Here is a 23729-nt window from a genome sequence, read left to right on the forward strand (position 1 = left end):
CCGAGTAAACAGCATGCCCTTGGCACCCATCCTGTTGTGTTTGCCCTGGACACATGGGGTTGCCCGTGAATAGCGTCTAGCCAGAGACGAGGGTGCTTGTAGGAAAGAGAAGAGCTGCATGGATTTCTTTCAGGTTTATAGAGATGAAAGTTAACTTTGTGAGATAGTACAGTACAAAGCTATAAAGGGCTTTTCTTTATATAATGGCACAGGGTTAGCTCAAGTCTAATCCCTGCACATTATTCTCATGCAAAAACTAAGACAATCTCTGCAGCAAAGAGTATCAGTTCTAAATAATGTGAGTCCATGGTACACAACTTACATAGCACAAAAAGACTTTGCAAGGTTCAAAAAATCTCACAGGTTGTAACAGCACTTTAGCAAAAGAGGAGGAAGAAAAATGAGCTCCTTTTTATAGCAGAAGAAATGATGATACAGCCAGGATAAGTGATAAACCACTGCAGGAGCTGAGACTGGGAGCGAGGTTGTGTGTGACGACACCTTGGCTGCAGTCCTGCCCCTCGCACTCAAGCCCGGATTTGCCAGACCTTGCTCAGGTAACCACAGGTGAGGAATCATGTCAGCTGCTCCTCAAGGACCCTGACGCTTTTTGTCATAGATCCTCTTTCTAAGCCAGCTAGGGGCACGGGGGGCTGCAGGCTTGTTTTAAAGGGTGCAGGGAATGTCAGCGTGAGAATCACCAAAGAAACATCCAGGAGGCAGCTACTCACCACGTAAGAGTACCGCTCCCTGGACTTCCCTTCCCGGCTCACGTTAACTGTCACCACATCAGAGAACACCTCCTGAGCCTCTCCGGTCTGGCACACAATCCTGTGGACAGGAAAGGGGAGGTTGGCGGTCGTGCCGCCCCACCAGAGCAGAGGGGCAGAGCCCACGGCCTCCTTGTCCTCCCGGCTCTAGCCGGCGCCTGCTGCAGGGGTGGGCCGGGCAGCATCAGCTGCCCCATGCCTGCGGAAGGCACCCGCGCCCCACCTGGGCCAGGTCACCGCCCCGCTCTTGCCCGGGGGCCCGATGCGCCAGGCAGCCCGAGGCCAGCGGGTGGGAACGGGGCGAGCGATGGGGACAGGGAGGGACAGGGACGGGCAGGGGACACGAAGGGAACAGGGACCTCCTCCCCAGCTCTCCCGACACTCACGCCTCAGAGACGACGTATCTGTCCGGCAGTGGCACGCACTGCACGCTGCCTATCCTGACAGCGCCGAGGACATCGCTGAAACGGCGGCCCAGGTTCCTCCCACGGATGGTCAGCAGGGTGCCCCCCTCCAGCGGCCCGCGCAGCGGCTCGATCTGCGGCACCAAGGGAAAGGTTGGAGGAGAACCACCAGGAAGCTTCTTGCCTTCATCCCTGAGCCTGTGCCTGTGTCCACATCCCACTCGGTCCCCCATGAAGAAGACAGAATTGCTCCTCATGCTTCTGCTCCCCCCACAGCGGGCCCACTGCCACACTCCCCTTGCTGCAGCTTTGCAAACAAGAAGTCATCACTGGGTTTGGTACTGGGATTTGGTCAGGGATTACCCCAGCTGCAAACACATCTGGGGTGAAACATCGCTCCTTCCACACCACAGCTTCAAATGGAGTTGGGGCAGAGACAAACCCGGAGACTTGGAAACCCAGAGGATGCCAGTGTGCTGGAAAGAGAGAGTCCTACCACATTTTTAAGGGCTGTCCTGAATACAGTGGGGCCTTTCAGGACAAAAACAAGACAAAAAGTGCCCTGATGCATGGAGCGTGGCCAAGACACCAGTACCGCGGCACCCCAGGGCGCAGGACGAGTCAGGTGCTGCGAGAGGAGAAGGCTGCTCCCCATCCATCTCCTACACCACTTGTTTTTCACCTGGCAGCTGCTGACCCCACCGCTGTGAGGGGACAGGGTGCTGGGCATGATGCCGTTCCAGCGCGCAAGGGGCATCCCGGGCCAGTGTGACTGCATTATTCAGCGGGTGAGACAAATCCCTCCAGTTCAGAAATGGCTCTTTTCCCTTTGCAAAGGCAATGGCACACAAAGCCAGCGCAACGCGCCTGGTGGCACCAGCTGGCCAAGCCAGCCAGGGCTGGTCAGGACCCACCACCAGGCTCAGTGCCCTTCTTCGCCTGCTGCATTGCTCTCCCCTCCAGGAGGGCCCTGTGAGCGTTTGTTTGCTCGCGTGACTCTGGAGGATTTGGATTTACCAGCTACTGTTTGCTAAGGAAATAGCGACAGAGTCCTGTGACGCTCTGTGACCTGAACTGTGGTTTCCTTCCATTATTTTCTGGCAAGGTGCTGATAACACTTGATGTGTGCTGGGGAAGGACAGGCTCACGGGGGAGCACCCCTCTCCCACAGTGACGAGAGGGAAGAGGCAGGCAATGGGGATTCTGCAGTCCCTCCATGCAGTGTTACAGCACCCAGATTTTGAGCAGCTATTGCTACACGCCTCCCTAAGAACAGAAATCCCATATCCTTGACGATTTTGATGTTCACATTAGCTGTTTTGTCTCTCCAGCTTCTCCTTTCCTAGGGAGCTCATTTTAAGATTTGCTTTATATGCTTTCTTTGCTACTTGTCAGGGACAAATTTGTTGGCTCATACCATATCTCTAAGCAGAACCCCAGATCCAAATGCCCCCAACAAACATTCATTCAACTACAATTTAAATAAAACTCATTTCAAAATGCATAATGCCAAAAGTCCCTCTGCCAACTCTCAATCTCAGCAGAACTGCAGAGCACATGTGCCTGGAGATAGGGCTCACATTCACATTTCAGCTATGCTCCATTAAACGCTATTGCTGATAAGAATCCTTCAGCCAACCCTACAAATCTTTCTCGCTTTTACCAATCCCAGGAACTCTGGGACATTTTGATTGTGCTGGCGTTGTTTTTCCCACTAACACGATGCAGACTGGATCTTGTCACTAGCAAAATGTCCTTGGCATCAGGTGACTCAACAGCACAGAAAGTCAGTGAATAATTCAGCACTGGTCTTGACCCTGTCCTGTGCCAGGGACAAAGCGCGGTTCATCCTTGCCCCCAGCTGGGGACTGTGCAGCCAGTTTCAGCCCTCCGCACTGCCTGCCGTGCCATGCACGCCCTCCACATTGCATTCGGGTCTTACCTTCTTAATCTCCGGAGCTGGACAGACATCTGAGATCTGGGGGTGCTCGCTGTGCAGCCTGCAGCTGGAGCTGCTCTCACTCCAGACACAGCGGTGCCCCAGGTCCTCCCTCCCCAGGCACTGAGAACAGTCAGCACTCCCAGTCACACAGTTGTACACCTCCACTAAACCACAAGAGACAACAGAAAATGTGAGCTCCTGGGCCTCAGACTTTCATAGCTTTGCTTAGCTTGAGGCAGTCAAACACCCCTCCGCCACCCCCCAGCTATATTAATCCAAGTTACATCTGAAATCCAGTGGATGAGCAGAGCAGCTTGCACATACAGCAAGATGAGGCAGCGCTTGGCTGCCATCCTGAAGATTTCCCAGAAGGACTGGGTGCTTGTTCTCACTGCAATATAATTTAGCACTTTCTTTTCCTTTTTCCTCCCCTTGAAAAACAAACAACACCCAAACTCGGAACCTTTTGTCAATTTATGCTACATGTTTCCAACTCTCAGCATCCACATGGGAAGCTGCTTTGCAAAGCTGGCTCCATCCTGTTAGTAAAGCAATCACGTTGCTTCCACACTCTGACAAAAATCAGATGGTTACAGTGCTTTGTACAGTGTTTACAGTTCCTTTCCTTCCCCCTGGTGACCACGGGCCCCTTTCATTGACTTCTCCCTTCAGATCTGCCCAGCTCAGCTTCCACATCATTTTCCTACACTGCTTTCACCTCTTCATTAGCTGGTGCCCTAGGTTACATTTCCTCTCCAGCCTAAAGACTTCTGCCGCTGGAGTGTGGGTATCCGCTGAGATAAACAGCCAGAAACACTCAGGAAACGTTGCTTTCACACCCTTTTCCCCAGAGGAGACTTTGCAGGAGAACATAAAACAAAGAAACAGTCACATTTTGCACTTCTGTTCACGAGAGGATCTCAAGGCACTTTATAAGCAACTAATGAATCCCTCAGCCTTCAACGGTCTGCCTGTGCTTGTGCTAATGAAATGTCATTGGCAAAAAAATGAGCAGCTTTCACCTCGTCTTGAGTCCACTCAGTGAGTTACACTGGTTGGTTTTCCGCCCAACAGCAAAGAGCTGGGATTCCTTCAGTGGACTACCAAAACGCAGTTTACAATAAAAGCTAATAAATATTGAAATAATAAACACTAATAACAGTAATTCCATTAAAGACAGTACAAAAGATCCACACATTTATAATTGGCCCGGCAGATCTCTGTCTCTGCTTGCAAGTCAGCCTCTCTAATTTTACTCACACCAATCTGATCAAGGCAAGGAGGAGCCAGAGCAGTCTAACAGTCCCACAGGATCTCCAAATATTCTGGCAAATTCAGATTGATGCAAACACAGTCTGTGTAAGCGAGCTCTTTCTCTGTGCAGGAGGGGAGGGGATTCCACACTCTTTCCGCTGTTGTTCCCGCTCCCAGCACCACCCACACTGAGAACTGAGAGTCTTCTCTTGCACATCAAAATAGCCTTAGCTCATATCTCCCACCCCTCTCCTCGGGGTTACCTCTGTATCTCAAAAATATGGACACCCGCTTCCTTCTGCAAGGAAGTCACGTCTCATGCCTACCCATGCTGGTATTTCAAAGGTTATTTCACCAACGTGGAATGCTTTGCAGGATAAGCCTCCTTTATACACTGGGATTTACTATGGGGAAACCTTTTTATCCTGGGTCAGTGGCTGATGGTGTTAATGTCTCTCTACCTATTACAGCTATCCTCCAAAGAAAATCTCACTTCAGGCATCTAGTTCTCATTTGCATCTAGGGTAAATCAGTTCCTTCTACTGCAATTGCTGACACTACTGAGAGGGAAAAGAGCCCAAAGCTGCTGCCTCCAGTGAGAGCACACAGCTAGGTGCAACACCGAGTCTCCAGCCAGGGCAGGGAGAGGCGGCTGTTGTGCAAACGCTGGCTCTGTTGGCCGACTGGCTGGGCTTGTCCTATCTAAATGCCTTGTCTGAGTGCACTCTTAATCTGACTCTTTGCCTGCCTTCCTTAGTCTGCTGATGTAGCAAGGGCTTTTTTCGGAATCCGAGCGTTCTTCCCAGAGACAGAGAGTGGGCCAGGGGTGAAATGTGTTTACACATTTTATTCTTTCTCAGCACAGGAGGGAAAAAAAAAAAAGACTCAATTTTTACAGCATGCTGAACCTTGATGCCACGCTCCTATAAGAGCTCACAGCAGAGCCCTCCCCGGTCCCTTATCTCCTCCAGGAGGAATTCCTCCCTGACCCTGGGGATGCCCCACATCTCTGCTGTGACTGAGAGCACCAGCACACCCCATCCCATGCACCGCTGGCCGGCGAGACCTCAACCACTGCCTGCACTCAAGGATGGGGCTTGACTTTCCCTGGGTGTAAAGGGGATGTCCATGGGCATCCGTCTGGTTTCTGGGCACACATTCACATGGGTGCAACTCTGCGTAAATATGTTTTTTGCGTGTGCCTGAGAGAAAGAATGGAGCTGTGCCTGGCTGAGCCATGGTCTCTCTCCTGAACCCATAAACTTTGTCAGGATTTGAGAGTCATTCAAGCTGACCAGATGAGAGCAGAATAAAAATATTTTCAACTCAGACCTGTCATCATCTCTGGACTGTCGATAAATCTGTCTGGTCTGTCCTTCAGCTGAAGGTTCACTGGGAAGAGATGGCTTTTTTCTGATGTGTGGAGCTGCACACAAAAAAACAAATAAACAAAAGCTTAGGAAATTTAGTAAAATACAAGGTTCCATATGCACACTACATGGATTAACATTCCTTGTGAGGCTTCTCTGACCACTGCTTCTCAGTATAGGAGGGTGTCATCTTTAGCAGAGAGAAAGAGAGGGAAGGCTGTTTTCTGTTTTAATTGTTTTGCTGAGGTCCCAACGAAGGGCACCGGGGCATGGTGCACACCTCAGTGAGAGCAGAGCCCTGGCTTGCTGCTATTTTTAGTAGAAACGGACAGGAAAACTAACAGACTGGCCAGTCTGCACATTTTCAGTGCCGGGCTACAACACAGAGTTTTGCAGGTGACATGATGGGAAAGTGCTCCTCTCCAGCTTCTACTTGCAATATTCCCATCGGTGGAAGCCCAAACGTTTGCTGCATTTCAGAGGTGCAGTTTGCCCTCCAACAGCCACAGTGCACCACTCTTCGGTGAGCGTCTGAGCATTTTCTCAGGCCAATTCCTCGTTCAGAATAAAAGCTACAGAAATAGCAACACTGAAAGGTGGCCAAATTTTTTGCCTGAACTGAACTCTTCCCATTTAAAAAGGTAAACAAGCAGCTCCTTCCCAAACCCCAGCAGAGCAGGGGCTGGAGCCACTGCAGACACCCACGGAGCAGACAACGCGGCATCAGCGACTCATGAAAGCCCTTACAGCATCAGCACACGCAAAGAGCCTCTTGCCAGAGGGGCGAACCTGATTTGCACTTTTTTCAGCTGGAAGCAGAGGGAGGGAGGAGGGGAGGTGGTGTCCCAGCTGCTGGGTAGGAGGCTGGGAGCAAGACCCTCCCTGCCCTTGGGCCTGCCCCATGCTGTGGGGGGAACAGGGGCTGGCAGCCTCACCCCGCGACTCACCAGCACATGTACACACTCCACGGCGGAGGAGTTCAGCCACCGGGCTTCAAATGTCCTGTCTGTCCCAAAATGGCACTCCAGAGCTGTCTCCTGGGAGAGGGAAGACAAGGGCAGAATGGTTGCAACAACCATTTTGTGCAGTTCCCCATCTCAGTTAACCGATACGGCAGGCACAGTGTCTCACCTTATTTCTGCCAGCAGTACCTGAACTGCGTTCAAGTCAAATAAGAGATCAGAACCCGGTATTGTAAACAGGGCTGGGATCTGTGCCTAATTAATCCTGCTCTGTTACACACCTATACATAAAACTGCTGCAGGCTGAGCATCACACGTGGAGCCAAGCCCTGTCCCTTGCTCTTGCCCAGTGTGCTGCTGTAAAGTGTCATGACCAGGCGTGGGGCAGCCGCTCCTGGAGCCAGGGATATGCGGCACATGCAGACCAGGAGACGTGCCTGACCCACGGCACTCACAGACCAGGAGACGTGCCTGACCCACGGCACACGCATGCCAGGAGATGTGCCTGGCCGGGCTATGCTCTCGTAACCCCCACCAGTGGGGTACCTGGGTTCCTCTGGACCGGGGGTGTTTAGAGCTCATGCTGCAATGCAGACCGAGAGCCAATGTGGTCCCAAGCCACCTCGCCCAAACCAGACCAAACCAGTCCATAATCTGGGCTCAAAGTCACCTTCCTTCTCCTCCCAACAACTGCACCGAGCAAATCTCTAATTCAAATGAGGACCCAGCCAGGAATATGTTCAAAGGCACATTTTCTGTGCTGTTTTCCTGATAACACAAGGATAATATCCTGCCCCGAGTTACTGCTGTGCCCCCATCCTGCAGAAAAAAATCCTATCTCCAAGCAGGTTGATGCTCCACCACTACTGAGGTCTAACTACCCTTTGAAAACTGACAGATCTGATAAAAGACATGAAAGAAAGCGCCAGACTCCTGGCAGGCAGCTGCTGGCTCAGTGAACACACACACGGCCGTGAGGGGGAAAATGGAATCTCCTCCAGTGCATCGCTTGTGCCCAGGCAGCTTCTGCTCTGCGGGCTGGCCCATGCCCCTCGCCCCTCGCCCACCGCCCAGGCAGTCCCCCTGCAGCAGCAAAGGTGTCAGGGCACGCATCTCCGATGCTCTGAGCTCTGGCAGCGCTCACAAGCTCCTGTGGAGAGGAAAGGAGAAGGAATCCCGCCCGGCGCCCCAGGACAGTTTGCAGATGATGGTGGGAGGAGGCCGGAGCCTCTCCAGCCGCCCCGGCAGCGGCGGTGCCTTGGCCCTTTTCCTGCTGACTTCATTTCCTATCGGGTTACATGCAGTATTGCTTCCTCTTCAGCCACCTCTGGCAGCCACAGAGGAAGAAGGATTTCTTGCCCTTTTTTGCTGATTGTGGAGGGCACATCCTCGTTTGCAGAGGCCGGACCTGTGCAGGAAATGGCAGCCCCAGCCAGGCAGGGAGAGCTCGTTTCTGCCCCCGCGCTGGAGGGCACGAGGTCCGGTGGAAGCGGTGCCTCCACAGTGCCTGGCAGGCCCCCCCCAGCTCCTGGCACAGCAAGCTGGGCAGCACCACCAGCATTTCCAACCTTCTCCTTTCCCTGCAGAAAGAGGAGGTGCCTGGCTGTCCAGCATGCAGGTATCCTTCACAGGGGCACAGCGATCCAGGCCCCACGGGCCCCACGGAAGACTTGACCCAAAATGACACAGGGCGGCTTTCTACAAATATCAGAGCTTAGTCAAGTATTTTTCCAGTGCCCAGCCTCCCTGCCCAAAATTCCTCTGGTTCCTCCTGGCACGTGACGCATCTCCAAAGGCACCATTTGACGTCCACTCCTGCTTTTCGCCCTATTACAATTCACATGCCAGAAAATTTCACAGAAAGGATTTTTTCACAAAAAAAAAAGAGCTCTCCAGTGACCACCAGAAGTTAAGTTAAAACATATTTCTATGCTGTACTCCAAGCAGTGGCTTGGCCAGCACAGGGCTCTCTGCCCGCAGCTCTGGGCTTTGTCCTTCATTCCTAAATGCGGGGTGGTGGGGCCAGGCTGGCACACGGCACTGGGAGAGCGCGACACTGGCACGCTCTGTGGTGGAGCAAACACCCACAAGGAAACCAGGAATTTTATTTCCCCCAAACATTTTATTCTAGTGACTGTTTTACAAGGTGTATAAACCTCCTTTTCCCACCAAATGCAAAGCGCCTGTCACTAATTGCAGGAGATCCCTGGAGAATGCTTGTGCACAAACAGCATCTCCCTTCAGCTTTGCCAGGCAACCTCACTTGCCATCGGGGTGGCTGCTTTCCACCAACATCTTTTATTAATACAGTGATTTCGGCTGCTAACGCAATCACCTGCTCCCAAGGCAGAAACCAGCTCGTACTTAAACTCCCTTCGGCTGACCTGGCCACCTTGCTGCACACCAACCTAGGCTCATCTGAACCTTCCTGATCTCTCCAGGAACTCATTTACCTTAGAGAAAGTCGCGTTGGCCAGTGAGATTGTAATGTCCCGAGATACTCCCGTGGGCATTGGGTCCAAGGAGGCAGGTACAATTCGCGGACAGTCAATTTTCTTCTGTTAGGTACAAAACAAGACAAAAAAAAGAGAGGTTAGCTGGGTGCATGCTGAGCATCCTCAATGATGAAGCAAGAAGACACATCGGTGCCATTGATAAAATTAATTTCACTACATCTTTAAAGTCAGATCACACTGTAACCCCAGAAAGTGAAATACCAAAATGGCACTATGATGCACAGAGCAGTAATGCCATGTGGAGCCTTCCTCCCCCGAGTCACCAGCTTTGGCACTGCCTTAAGATCCACCCCTCTGCTAGCGGTCAGATAACCACAGCAGGGTGGCCGGGTTTTCAGGAGGGCTCATCTGCAGCCATAGGCTGGCAGCCATGGGCCAGCAAAGGAAGGAGTGCAGCAGGAATTCCCCCCTTGCTCCTGACCGGCTCCTCTGCCAGCTCGGGGACATCGGCAGCTCCTGGCTCCTGGGCAGCGGGGCTGCCAAGCCTGGACTCTCATCTTACTGTGCTGGAAAAAATGTCCTCCCAGGTAAAAAGCAAATGCATATGCACTCCTCAGCTGCCACTCTGGGCAGCTCCCTCATTACATGTACGTAAATGTTAGAAGATGGGGCCAGAGTGACACTAAAAGGAGGCACTGCAGCCTACAATGGCAAATCTGCTGGTGTGACCCCCCTCCTGCCAGCGGGAAGATGATGCCTCACACATCGCAATGCACATTTCTGCACGCCCCTGCAGAGATTTTGCTTTCCAGCGATCTCCCTCCTGCACAGTGTCATTTCAGAAGTGTGCACGGGTTTGTGTGTGCACGCGTGTGCGCGCAGAGGAAAGGGTATAATGAGCTGTAGGGGCTTCAGCAAGGGGACTGCAGCAGTAGGACAGCTGAAATGAAAGACCTAAATGAAGCTGAAAAATGATTTTAAAAGGTCATCTGTCCCCCTACTTTTGTTCTCACTTTAAATTGATGGCTCAGATACTGGCGCTGACTCAGAATTCAAGTCTGTATGACAAGCCCATCCTGTTCTCTCATGAGATGTAAATCACACTGCAAAACTACAGCAAAGATGAAGCCACATTCTCCGTTGCCCCAGGGTATATCCAGATTAATTCCTTTAACAGTGGAGCCATTGGGGTAAAAGACAACAAAATATTTGCTGCATTATGCAGAATACTTTGCAGCAGGCAAGATTTCCTTCTCATTTGCACTAAGGGTTACCCCACTGTGACTCTGCTGATGACAGTGCTGCTGCTGCTCTGATGAGGCAGAGCCTGCCCTCCTAGCGCCAAGATGCCCAGCAGGACACATCCCGGGTGCCAGACACGCAGTGAGCATGAGGTTTCTCTCTTGCCTTCCCCAGATCTAGCTAGGGGCCAGGGAACTGTTTGACTGTGGAAAACAGCTTCGTTTCTATCAGGACACTCATCTTAACCAGGCACAGTTGGTGCCGCCTAAACAAGGAGATTAAATAACAGAGATGCACGTGATAAGAGAAGTAAAACAACAAAGCAAAGCACTGGAGAGAGATTTCAGTCCCAAGCCTCTTCTAGGAGAATCAAAAGAGTTAAAATAAAACCAGCAGGGCTACAACTGAAAATTCATGCAAAAGCTCCTATGGCATGGTGTGTCCTTGCATGTCACAGCAGCTGGCATAGCTTGCTAGATAAATACACTTTAGAGGACTGATTAACTTGTTGTCTTGCAGCCCCTTCTCCTGCTGTTCATCGCGGCTAGAAATAGAGCTTTCCAGCTGATTATATCATTCACGTCTGGATCAGGGCAAAGGGTCTGAATGTTTAAAATGCTGCATATGAAGCCAGTATGATGCCGGCTTCCCAGCGGACCAGTTTTCAGGTGCAGCCATGCCAGCAATGGTTTGTTTACTGAAAGACTGTAGGAATAGGCACCATGTTTCCAGGGCTACAGAGCACCTCGTCCTGCAGGCTGCTCACTGAAATCAGCTAAGAAAGGCACAGAGATAAAACAGGAATGTGCCCAAACCAGGTGCAGCATCCAACCGAACTGTACCTCTGGAGTAGGAGATCAGAGGCGAGAAAGCGAGGATAGGCACGGTTATCCTTAAGGAAGGATAGGTACAGTTATCCCTGCCAGAGGGTAACCCTGGCTCTTGTCATCTGCTCAAGGTGATGGGAGCAGAGTGGGAAGAGTGGGTGCAGCTCTCCCTAACACGTAGATAAGGATCCTCAAGACAGATGTCCATGACCCTAATTTCCTCCCTTTGGGCAGAAGAGCAGCTATTCCCTGTGACAATACGCGAGCACCCCATGCCATGCTGTCCTGCATGGTCCCCATGGCCAGGGAGGCAGATCCGACACTAGGCTGCTGAGGTCCAGCCATCCCAGCATCTGTGGTACCCCCCCCTCACACCGGCACTGGCGCTCAGGAGCAGAACAATGTCTCTGTTGGGTTTGATTTCAGCAGGGCTGGTTCCTCCAGCACGTGGCTGCATGAGCACGGGGTGCTGGCATATACACAGGGGCAGGAGCGAGCTCGGACAGGACAGGGATGCCCTGCCAGCTCGGAGGGACCAGACGGCCATGGTCCCTCCAGCCCCTGGCTCGGACTGCTCCCCGTTTGCAGCACCGCAGGCAATGCCACCTCACCTTCACCCCACTCTCCGCTTGCTCCCATGTCCCGGGATATCCTCCAGTCTCATGCCATGGAGATCCACCAGACCTGATGGTTGGCACACCAGGTCCCACAGCGACTCCAGCACCGCGGGAGGCATCACTGACCGACAGCCACAGCCTCGGGTTTGGCTTTACAAGGGATCGTTTGGGTCTGGCCCCAAGAGGCTCTGTGTGAGAAGCCCCGTGCCCTCCCACCAGCAGCACAGGCACTGCAGGAGGGTTTTACCCCGACACCGCCAGTTTTACTGCTTATCCCCCCTCCAGGAGCCCTGCGCAGGGGAGGGGACAAGGCCAGGTTCTGCCTTGTGGGGCAGGGAATGAGGGGGCAGCCAGACTCGGCAAGATCTGGTTCTCAAATCCGCCCCAGTATCTCCCCAGACGCGGTCTGGCAGGGAGACCTGGGCTGAGCCAGGAAAACACACCGCTCCCAGCTCCGCTGAATAACTGCTCTGCCCCTGCCTTTCAAGCAGCCGCTACACTTGAGTCAAAGGACACAAATTATCTCAGACAATTTTTGCGTTTGCCAGCCAAGTTGCAGGCTATGCGGTGCTCTGTCAAGGAAAAAGTCAATCCAAAAATGTGGGACCTTCTTCAGAAGTCCTCTCACAGCCCAAGCTCTTCCTCTAGGTTTAATGAGAAACACACCACATACCAGCCATGACTAAAAACACTGACGGAGGACCAATCCGTGGCGGTCCCCAGCCGCCCCCACAGCCCTGCCATCACCCAGTGCCGCTGGTGGGGCCGACAGCCCCCACAGCCCCCGCCCCCAGCGGCAGCCCCGGTGCCCAGGGGCAGGCACAGCATGAGCATCCGTGGCTCACGGACCTCTGCGTCATGAAGCCTCATGCCCCGGCAGCCCGGCACGCTGCCAGACATCCAGCACAGCTCCCCATGTCCTGGCACAGGGCAGACACCCCACCACACAGCCTCAGCGCGTGGGTCCCACACGAGGAGCAGCCATCAGTGATGGTTTTCAAGTGCCCAGCCCCCACCCAGACAGCAAGAGAAAACACCAGATACTTTCTGAAACCTGGGAAGTTGACAAAGCGAGGGGTGCTTCCTCAAACCACCCGGTATGAGCAGCCCAGACGTTCACTAGGAATCACAACACATCCAGACACACTTCATAAGCCAGAGGACAGACCAGCACTGCCCTGCGCTGCCGGGTGCCATCACCCCGCTGCCACCCAGCAGGGACGGGAAACATTTCCCAGGGTTTTACACTAGACATGACTGCGCGGATCTGTGACATGGTGGCCCCATCTCCTTCCCTGTCCCCTGTACTTGCAGCCACCCACCTCCTCCCCGCTGGAGGGGAGCAGACGCCAGGGCCGGCCCCGCGGTTGAGCCCGGGGGGTGAGGGTGGGACGTCTGACATGGGGCCAAACTCCTGCCAGCGATGAGCGTGGGGAACCGCTGGAAGAGCTGAGATGAGAGCAGAGCACCAGTGCCAAAGGGATATTCAATTTACAGTGTAAAAGCTTGGCTTGGATCTACGGCAGATTGATTGCTAAAAAGCCAATTTTATTTAAATTAACTTCAATTTAAATTTCAGAAGCAGGAACACACTGAGCCTCTGGGTTATTAAAGCTATAATTTGGAAAGGGGCGATTTTCTCCTTTAGACAAGCACTACCAGTGGTGCTCCAGCAAATTATTAACATACCGCAACAGACTAGTCAAAGCTAAACGAATTGTAAAGTATTGCTATGTTTATTGTATTACTCAAACCCAGGCGTCCCAGGATGCAGAGAAGTAGTGGCATTGCTCCAGACGTGAGAGGTGATGAAGAGCCAAGGGACAGCCCACTGAGGGCACTGGGACAGCCGAATGCTTTAGCCAGGCTGCCAGCCTCCTCACACACACGTGCCTCCAGGCACAGCACGGCACAGCACTGCACGGCTGCAGCTTGCCTGCCCCACATGGGTCCCCCTCCTGGACACCAGCAAAGGAGGGTGCCCCAACTCCAGCCCGGGACAAGCCGTGGCCAGCAAGTGCCAGCCGCTGATGGAGGAGACTCAGAGCCTGCCGGGACAAGCGGCTGAGACCACGCTGAGCACCAGTGCCTGAAGATCCTCCAGGGTCGCTAAGTAAAGCGAGGCTCAGCCTGGGGACCTCGAGGTGAGATGGTCCAAGCCTGGTCTCAGCCCTACACTCACCCACGCTGCTGGGGAGTGCTGCCAACACGATGCACGCAGAGCAGCACTCCAGAGCGGCCCTCCAGTTCTCCATCTGCTGAGCCTTTGGAAGTGAGGCATGCATCACAGCATTTCCGACTGCAGAGACTCCCCAAGGCCAGGCAGTACATCAGTGACACCGAGCAGCACCATCCTTGGAGCTGCCCCCCACTCACTGGGGCAGCGCTGCCAAACCCAGGCCATCTGCCTCCATCCCCAGGAGAAGGAAAACAACAGCAACAGCACAGCGACATGGGAAGGTGTCCCAAAGCAGCAAAGTTTGACGGGCCTTACCTTCATCTGCAGCGCATCGTCACATTGCGAGTGGTTGGAGACACAGGCGTAGGTGGAGGGGCACCAGTGACACTTCCATCTGGTCGAGAGGCAGCTGGTGCATCTGAAATGGCAAAGGTGTGGTGAGAAAAGCAGATTTCAGGCTGCTCAGGGGAGCCACTCCTCAGCCATGCAATCAATCTTCACACATTGTGTTCAGTCTTTAATGGTGCCCAGAAAAACCCGTCTATGGCAGGCACTGGGCTGTCCTCTCCCTGGGAGCTGGCTTGGGACGCAGGCAGAGCCCATCATCTCCAATGCCACTCCAAGGCAGCTCCATGGCGTCACCACCTGTGGTGCCACCGCCTGGCCCCAGGCCACAGCAGACCAGAAGCCACTGGCTCTGGCTCCTCCCCTACTTAGTGAAAAACGCTCTTTTCCCCCAAAACGCTCTTTCCCCCCATCCGTCTCCCTGTGGAGCCAGGCACGCTCGTGCCCAATGAAGCCTCTCCCCCACGGTTTGCGCAGGGCTTGGGACCGCTGGTGGGCAGGATGCGGGGATCCCCACGGTCAGGCTCCGTTGTTACACTCCTGAAAGGTGGATGACTTTCTGTGGGTGGCACCAGACCCCTCCCCTCCAGCCCACCATGCTCATGAGGGGTATGAGGCTGCTCCCACCTGGGGCAGAGGGAATGCGCCCCTCCCCACACCCCTCCCTCACCGCCCCACAGACCCCCAGGGATCGCTCGGGAGGCTGGGGAGGCTGCCGAAGGGTTAACAGAACAAGATTTATATAAAAATATTATTCATGTTTAAAAAAAACCCCAACATGTCCAGATGGCTTGAGACACCACGAGGACCCTCCTTTGTAAATCCCTGGCAGCACAGCCACTACGCCCCTGCCAAATCCTGCCCAGGCCCCCCTGCGCTCCCCCATTAACCCCACGCAGGGAGACCCTCGTCCGGCTGTGTGTGTGCACCCTCCCGGCTTCAAAACGCTCCATCTACCTCCATTGCCCCGGTGCCACGCAGCCAGCGCGGCACCACCCACACCCTGCCACCGCCTGCCCGCGGTGGCCTGGCTGCCTGCACACCGGGGTCACTTACGCTCTCTTCGGGTAAATGTTTCCAGTTCTTTTGCAATCGTAGATGGTGAAATTGGCCCGGATAATGTTTTTGCTGTTGACCCGGAGAGCAGTTTCAACGACCACGTGGTCTGAGAGAATCAAGCCAAAGAATATTGGGTTGCAAGAGCCTCTTGCTTGCGCTCACGCTTAGAAGACAAGACAGACCCTTGGGAAAACAAGGGCTAAATCTGATTTGTTTTCTCTAGGGCTTCCTCCAAGCTGCATTTCAGAGCTTGGACCATTCATCTTTTGCCCTCTGACTTTCAGCTCTTCCCTCTTAAATCAACGCTTTACATCACCCTCGCCAGAAAAGAACATTGCGACTTTCAGCAGAAAATTCCAGCGTGTTGTGCAAGTGTTAATTACCAGAGTTAATTATTGTCTTCGCTTACAGTTGGTGTTAAATGATATTTAAAAAAAAATGTGGTAATTAAAACATGTTAGTTATTATGTTTTAAAATCCCGCTCACTTTCCCCATGACAACAAACCCGCAGAGAAGAGTGGAAATCCCTTTTTTGGCTACTTAACATGCTATGCTAACTCCCCCTTCCCCCAGAATTGCTTCTTTTTTTTTTTTTCCTTTGCAATTTTGCCATATAAGCTCCAGGGACAAGAGACAATGCCTCTTTTAGAATATGTACAATAAATCAGCGCATCGGATTCCAGAAATTCATTTGGACATTGCCGTAACCAACAATACAGAACAGTTAATGATCTCCCATTCTTTGGATAGCTAGGGAGAAAAACAACACAGCTTTATAAACTTGCCTATGAGAAGTGGGATTTTCAAAAGGACTGGCTAATTCTTCTCCTACTGAAGTCAGCCATCTTCAATAGAGCATTCACTCCAGGCTTGGAAGATGAAGATTTAACAAGCACTCAAGTCTGGAATGAAGCATCGAACTTCTCAGAAGCAGCTATAAAATGGGGCTGTCTCCATCGCTAAGTGGCCAGCATCAGATCTGGTCAACTCGGCCATCAAGGCTCCGTTGACTTCAAGCAGATCTGCAGGTGCTTGTCACCTCCAGAATGCAGCTCCATGGAGCTGCAAGATGGGCATCCCATTTGGCACCATCTGAAAACAGGCGGATACTAGAAGACCGCAGTCTGGCTTTTAACTGCATAAATGGGATTAAGAGTTTCTGAGCTGCCTTTAGGTATGCACTTGCTCTTCTTCCAGAACTTCTCCTGAAAGGTAGTGCATGTTCAGGAGGAAAATTAAACAAAAGCAATTGAAAATATCAATATAAGTAGCATTATTATTATTTCCCCGGGGCTAAAACATTTTTGTTTTAGTACTTACTAAATCTAAAGCAGAAGCTCTAACCAGATAAATCTTAATAAAATAAGTATGTGAACTGGCTTTCAAATTCTGATGGTTAAAACAAAAATTGATAGATTTGAAATACTGTCAATTCATGTTAAGATGGTGGAACTCCCACGCTTTAAAGTCATATGCCCTATAAAACAGAAGCAGCTTGGGTTTTCTTTTCCCTGTATGCATTATCTGCACATACAATTGGAAAAAGAAAAAAAGCCTATGAAAAATTATGTCCACAAAAGTGGTTAGAGTGAACCGAGCTTGTTTTCCTTTACATACCTTGGTCGTCTGGAAACGTTGGGTATTTCTCGCGTGGAAGTAAACTGCAATAAATAAATTGGTTTACATAATCTCCTGCAACTCTGGCTACTGTGTGGATATTATTTCCATAGTCACATGAAATATTTGTTCCATTCAGGTTCGGGATAGTCCCATTTATTTGTATTATCAGGGCCTACATTTGGACAAAAAAAAAATCAGTTATTATGACAGAAAATTGTATTTAGAATTTGTCAATGTTTTACAAGCTTTTCATAAGCTAGCGACTCCAAAACAAGTCCACAGATAGCCATTTTCTTTCATTTTATGCACTTTGAACTCTAAAAGCCATCCGCATACAAAACCTTGCTTCAGCAGTAAGAGCTCTGTCACCACAAACTCCAACAACTGTAGCTGGTGCGTTACCAGCTGGCATGAAAACCCAGCCCAGGGCTTTCTTGGGAGACCACTCGGAGGAAGCAGGATGCAAAGGCTAAGCCCTCCCCAGCTGCCCAGGCTGTCCTTGACCCACGCCGCCTGCATGAGCAGAAAATATTAACCCCTGCTTCTGAGTGCCTGAACCTCCCGGCTTGCACCAGTCCGTACCAGGTCTGGTGACGAGAGGTGTCTCGTGGGAGCCTGCCGGGAGGGCTGCTGGGGGACAGCCACAAGCCAGCGTCCTTCCCCGGCACACCAGGGCCGAGCGGGCTAGCTGCAGGAGTTTCTTTTTGCCCTCAGTCTCTGAGGGGAAGGGATGGGAAGTTTTGCAGAAAGGGAATGCTTTTGAAGAGGGCGACTCAGGAAAACATGCAGCCCACGTGCTCGGCTGGCTTCCCCCGCTGTCAGCGGGGTGACTCCCTAGGGACCCCCAGCCCACTGCTCCTGCGCAGCAGAAGTGGAGCTGGACCTGTGCTAGGGTCCCATGGGATCCCTCTCTCCAGCTCTGGTCTGGGCTCTGCCCCAGCCGCTGCCTGTTTACGAGCAATTTCCCCATGTTAGGGCTGGCCAAGAACTTTGGCACAGAGAGATTTTTGCCATTGGGAGAGGGTCTGTCTTTAAACAAAAAATATTTTGATGAAAACATTTAAAATATCATTAAAATACTGTTAAAAATAGCAACAATAGAAAACCAGAAAATGAGCTGATTTAGCTGTCTGCAGCTGGTCTTCTGTATTTTGAAATTTTACAGATCTCTCCAGTGTGTTTAGTTTAGCAGCTTTAGAAGTCCTGTTCACCTACAGGCTCAGCAGCTGACGTCCTGCTGCCTTCTAGGGTGTCGAGGCGCAGCAGGTCACCTCCAGGCGCTTTTGAGAACCTTGGCCTGACTCGGTAGCATACAACAGAGCTCAGCATCCCCACGACCCATATCTGAGCCGTGTGGAGCTGTGCTGCTATGCTAGAGGAGCATGGATGTTTATCAGCCCTGAGAGCAGGTAACGACTCTATGGGATGCTGTACATAATTAATTTGGTATTCACATCAAACATACCGGGTTCTCTTTGTCGATATTAATCTCGGGCTCCAAGATGGTCATGGAAGGGCACTGCTGCACTCCTTCACTTGTACTCGCCCAGAAGTTGGCCCCTGTGAAGTTCGTGCACTCGTGCTGCAGAGAACACCTGCAACGAACAGGGGAACAATTCATGGTTGATTATTTTTAAAACAGGTGATAAAAATGTTGACTTCCTTGTGAGGGAAGATCCTCAGAAAATCCTGTGCCTACACCTTTTTCCTCCATCCATGCAGCTAAGCCTAAAGCTTTGCTGCTATATTTAAAGTGTCTGGTTGCCACGATAAGAGTGCATATTCCCACCAGCATCAACAGAGCATCAGGGTTCAGGATAAGCGAGAGCAGGTAGGCTGAACCCAGAACCAAAGAGGAGAAGGTGACATTTTGTCCGATTTCAATTTGTAAACACGGAGTCCAATTTTGTAAATCCCTTTTTGAGTGTTGTCTCCCACACATAAATAATTGCAAGGGTAAAAGACGGTCTTTAACAGGGTGTTGGCTCTCTCAATCCCATGGTTGGATGCCTGCAAGATATTCTTTGCACTGGCAGCTGACTGCAGCATAACAATGCAGCTACAGTTAAATCCTGTCTCTGAAGAGCATCGGAACCATTTGAGGCCAGATGCAACTGTTTTTAAAAGCACGTATTTCGTAAGGAATGGACAAAGACTAATGGTAGTGTGACTGTGTGGAAATATAAAAGGCATCAGAAATTCTTGGCCTGGCTCGAGGGACAAAGGACATGCCAAAGTGTACTAGGACCAGTCCTACCTGGTCTCCATCGTGCACCACCCGCAGTAAGCATCAGCGGCGGCCAGGCACTCCGTGCACGTCGAGTACTGGTTACAGGCAGCCACCTTCACCCGCGTCATCTGCACAACAACAGCACAACTGCTTCCAAATCGTTTACAACACCACAGAAACACTCTACCTGACTGGGATGTGCCGGTATGGCCGTGCGTAGCTAGCAACAAGACACCAGCATCTCGGGCTACTTTACCGTTAGCCTGGACCAAGCCTTACAGAACAGACAAGGAGCAGACCCTGGCACCGCCGTCCTCTGCCCCACACCACTCAGAGGTGGGTGCTCTGTGTACGACCAGCCCGCATGGGGACCAGCACAGGCAGCTGCCCACTGCCTTGCCAGTGCCCCCAGCAGAGCCTGTCCCAGCCTGGGGGCCGTGTGCCCCAGGGCAGGTAAGGACACCCAAGGGATGGGGCCTGCTGCCGCCGCCAGCATAGTCACCCCACAAGGTGCGCAGCTGAGCTGAGCTGCTCCTTTTCAGCTGGCACCTTGGCAATAGATGTGTGACGGTCAGGCTACGGAGAGCGACACCACACCTTTCTGATGCATCCAACAGAGACGGTTTCACAGCTTGTCCCTCCCTGTGAAAAGCTCTCACTCAGACCTGCAGAAAGCGCGTTTCTAGACAGAGCTGAATGCTATCTGGCTATTTACAAAATGACCAGAAAGCAAAACCACTCTGGAAACCTTAATTTGTAAAGAAATCAAAGTACCTCTGGGGACTTGCTCAGCAGGAGCAGTTGGAGGGAAAGCATGTGTCAGTTTCTGCTTTTTCCTCCCTCAATTTCTAAACATTTGGGAAGGAAAACTGAATCGTTTGGTACAGCGGGGACTGACAACGTGAGGTGCTGAGAGTCCTGAGCTCTCACCAGGTGAGCGCACCTTGGACCGTGGGCTCTTTGGCCTGACCCCTGCTTTACCCGCAGCACTTCCCTGCTCCCCAGCCCTGCGGTGCTCAGCACGCCCCCAACCCCATCGAGCTCCCAGGGAGCTTCCCAGGATGCTAATTCCACCAAAGAAAAATTAACTCATCTGGTTTATTGGAAAAGAAACAGACAGAGGACAGTATCACAAGTGCTGCACGGGGTGTTTGATCAAGCCCGAATAAGGTGCACAGCCCAGCCTGGGAGCTGAGATGAGACAGTCTGAAACATCAGCTAAAGAGGCATCCCAGGAGGGTTCTGTGAAATGATAATGACCAATCTGCAGGGAATTAGGGCTTGGAAAATATAAATGCAACATATAATATTTGTGGTTGTGCATCTGTTTTGACAGATTAAAATGTAATTCAGGACAAACCACCAGCGCCTGGAGCGCTCAGCTCTTGTCTTCCTCCTCTGCTCACTTGACGGAGATGAGACCGTCTGTTTCTACCTGGTGTGGTGTTCCCGGTCTCCACAGAGAGCCCTCCTCCCATCCAGCCCTCCTGCCAGCTAGGCTGAGCAGAAAACTCCCCCAAGGATCATTTCTGACAGGCAGACTTTTTGTCTGTAGGATCTCCTAAAAGCCTCCTTAAAGACTGTGTACCGTAATTTTTGGGTTTCTATACAGGAACAACCTCTGCTTATTTCTGCACTCCCATAAGTGGGATCTGTTTTGATATCTTTCACTCTTCTTTTTACCTTGCCACTGCAAAGACGAGAAAGCCTGACAAGCCGGTCTGCTCAGTGTGACCCCCACCCTGTGCAGGAGAATGGACAGGCACGGGTATTCCCCCTGGAAAGTCCTTTGACACCCCAGCCAAAGCCCTGAACTTCTTGGCTCTGCCCATTAATGTTAAAGCAAATTTTATTGTCCCTTCCTGCTCCCAGCTTAGTGCTGAACGCTAAATCAAATGCATGATGCTCAAAGGACTATTTTGCTGAAGACTAAAGGTCTCACCTGATAGGAGGTCATCAGATAGAGGTACGTGGAATCAGAAGGGTCGAACTGCATGATGGGGTGGACAGGCTCTCCGTAAGCCACCGAAATGGATCTCCTGCTAATAACCTTCATGGTACTGTCCAGATTAATCTGTAGTGAGAAGAAGCCACTCATTGAGACCATTCTTCAAACACTATGGGGAGAAGATTATTTTTCCTTGGTTATAAACAAGAATCAAAGTGATATGGAATGGTGTTCCACATTTTCAACCGCTGTAAATCCCTACACGCTTCGCAAGCTGCACACACAGAGCTTTACTGAAAAGCCAGCTCTGTGCTACAGGGAAGGCACTAAGTGGTCCAGAAAGCTCAGGCCATGGCCAGGAGCAGTGCCCAGTGATGAACAACCCTCACAGCCCTTGGTCCCTCTGTTCAAAGTCTTCTGTCTGAGAGGCTGCCCGCAAAACTTCTAGTCTAAGGCTCTACCCACTGCACGGCTCGACTGCACGGCTGTTTCCAGCCGGCCACAGCAGTGTTACTCTTGCTTAACCCTAATGTAAGTGGCACCAGCCTTCAGCCCTCATTACATACGTATGTGCACTTCTGTTACAAAGAACACTGCATTTCCAAAGCTTAATGAAAAACAGTGAAAATCAGCAACAGGGCTGTCCAACATGGCATCCCCTGTTCCCTGCATATTTGAAAAATAAGTGTTGTCATTCCTGGCCAAAAGAAGCTGTTATCCCTGCTAACTCCAAAAGATGATGGCAGCTGCCACAAGAGAGACAAATCCTACCTTGCTTCATGAATCACCAGCTGAAGCGCTGGCAGTGATGGAAGAGGCTGCAAAGCATCAGCCTGCCTTTCAGATCCCAGAATGTCTTGGCATTTGACTTGAAAACTCAGCAAATTAAATGTGGCATTGCTGAGAGGAAGTAACAATAGGGCTACACAATTTCATGTGACAGTCACTTTTCAGCTTAAAACAGAAAGGGAGCGAGGACTATTCCTACCTCCTTACTAGCAAGGGAAGGCAATGATTGTAAGGACCAAGTGTGCCTCTGCTCTCTAAAGTCTGGATTAATTAATTAACATAGGATTAATTAATTCTTACACTAGAGCAGCACCAACATGTCCTAGTAAGATAGCACAAGCTCAAAGCAGAGGGCTTCCCTCTGCTAAGAGCCGTATGCAAGCACTGCAAAATACTATGCAGAAAAAGAAGGGAACTATCATCTCCCCATTTTAAAAGCTGGCTATCCAGAAGCTAAATGATTTGCCTGGGATCACCCAAGACGTCCATGAACCGAGTCCCGATGCCTTCCACTTTAGCCTTGCGACCATCCTCTCTCCCTTCTTGCTAAGATCTGCTCTACGCTTGGCTGTTTCTAGGCGCCTGTCCCTAAGTCCCTCTGCCTCCTGGGCTCATTTACCCTACGCTTCCACTGCACAGGCACTTTCCCTGGATCCCCGTGAACTGCGGGCCCCTGGGGGAGAGCCACCGCAGCGGTGCAGAGGGGCAGAGACCATCAGTTCTCTCACCGGAGCAGGGCTGGGGTGTGCTGGGGGACACGTGCTGCACTGGCACTGGCAAGAGTAGAGTGGTCTGAAGTTCTGGGTAACCCCACCACAGCTCCTCATCTACAGCTTTCCAGACCTGGGGACTGGCCAGAACAGACCCTTCCCAGCTCCCATCTCCTTCGAGGGCATTGCACCCTGGCACACCTTGCCCTGGCCACCGCTTCCCAAGGGCTGTTTTTCCTTTAATAACTGCTGGACATGGCACTGATAATGGCTCTCACGAAATGCCCGTCTGCAGACTATCTGATTAATTCCTCGTACATACCCCTGGCAGCCATAATTGCTGCTGGCAGGAGCTGGTCGAGCACTATTTCTGCCTCTTTGCTGTCTTTTCTCAGGCAGCAAATCTGAATGATAACTCACGCAAAGTATCTTGTATCCCATGCCAAATAACAAGGAGCCCCGAAGGTAAAAGGGCTTCTGGTTATGCAGCTGTGTTGTGGAATTAGATTAGAGCTATCTGAGCAAATTATCCCAGCAAAGGGTAGCCAGGAGCCTCTCCCTAATGGAGGCTCAGCAGATAAGGCTGCTTTCTCCGAGATAATGGAAGCAGAGCTGTTAATACTGTGTGAACAGGGTCTGCGCTGCGTGTGGCATGTGCCTCTCCAGCCCGCTGTACCTGGCTGGGGTGCCAGCTTCCTCCCACCCTCGTGAATTACCTGACCCTGTGGGCAAAAATCAAAGCAGTGAGTTTCTTTGTGATTGTTCCCACATTTCTGCCAGGAGCACTTGGACGCAAGGGAAGAGATTGGATCAGTTTTCTTCTCTCCAAGTAGTTTGATGCAAAATTCCACATTATGCACCACTCACCCCAGGCTGAGACAAAGCAGGTATCAGCCGTGTCTCTGCTCCAGGGCTTTTTTCCCCTCTCCTCTGTGGACTTTCGATGCTGAGAGTACACCAAACTGTTGTGGCTGGCTGGAATCAAAACTTTCTTTGGCAAACGT

At 51.6% G+C, this 23729-nt stretch overlaps 1 protein-coding gene across 1 annotated transcript in view; it reads right to left on the reverse strand.

Annotated features, from left to right (window-relative positions):
- PLXND1 (plexin D1) overlaps positions 1-23729 on the reverse strand; it is an 86059-nt gene that overhangs the window by 40496 nt on the left and 21834 nt on the right. The window contains exons 3-14 of the mRNA XM_076346745.1: positions 21221-21352; positions 19306-19406; positions 18514-18643; positions 17046-17220; positions 15425-15533; positions 14339-14441; positions 9156-9260; positions 6688-6777; positions 5703-5796; positions 3117-3280; positions 1157-1308; positions 732-831 (exon numbers count right to left, since the gene is read on the reverse strand). Of these exons, the coding sequence (XP_076202860.1) occupies positions 732-831; positions 1157-1308; positions 3117-3280; positions 5703-5796; positions 6688-6777; positions 9156-9260; positions 14339-14441; positions 15425-15533; positions 17046-17220; positions 18514-18643; positions 19306-19406; positions 21221-21352 (1455 nt within the window). The remainder of the gene's footprint in view (positions 1-731; positions 832-1156; positions 1309-3116; positions 3281-5702; positions 5797-6687; positions 6778-9155; positions 9261-14338; positions 14442-15424; positions 15534-17045; positions 17221-18513; positions 18644-19305; positions 19407-21220; positions 21353-23729) is intronic.

The sequence above is a fragment of the Aptenodytes patagonicus genome, chromosome 8 (genome assembly GCF_965638725.1).
Source record: "Aptenodytes patagonicus chromosome 8, bAptPat1.pri.cur, whole genome shotgun sequence".
Classification (NCBI taxonomy): Eukaryota; Metazoa; Chordata; class Aves; order Sphenisciformes; family Spheniscidae; genus Aptenodytes; species Aptenodytes patagonicus.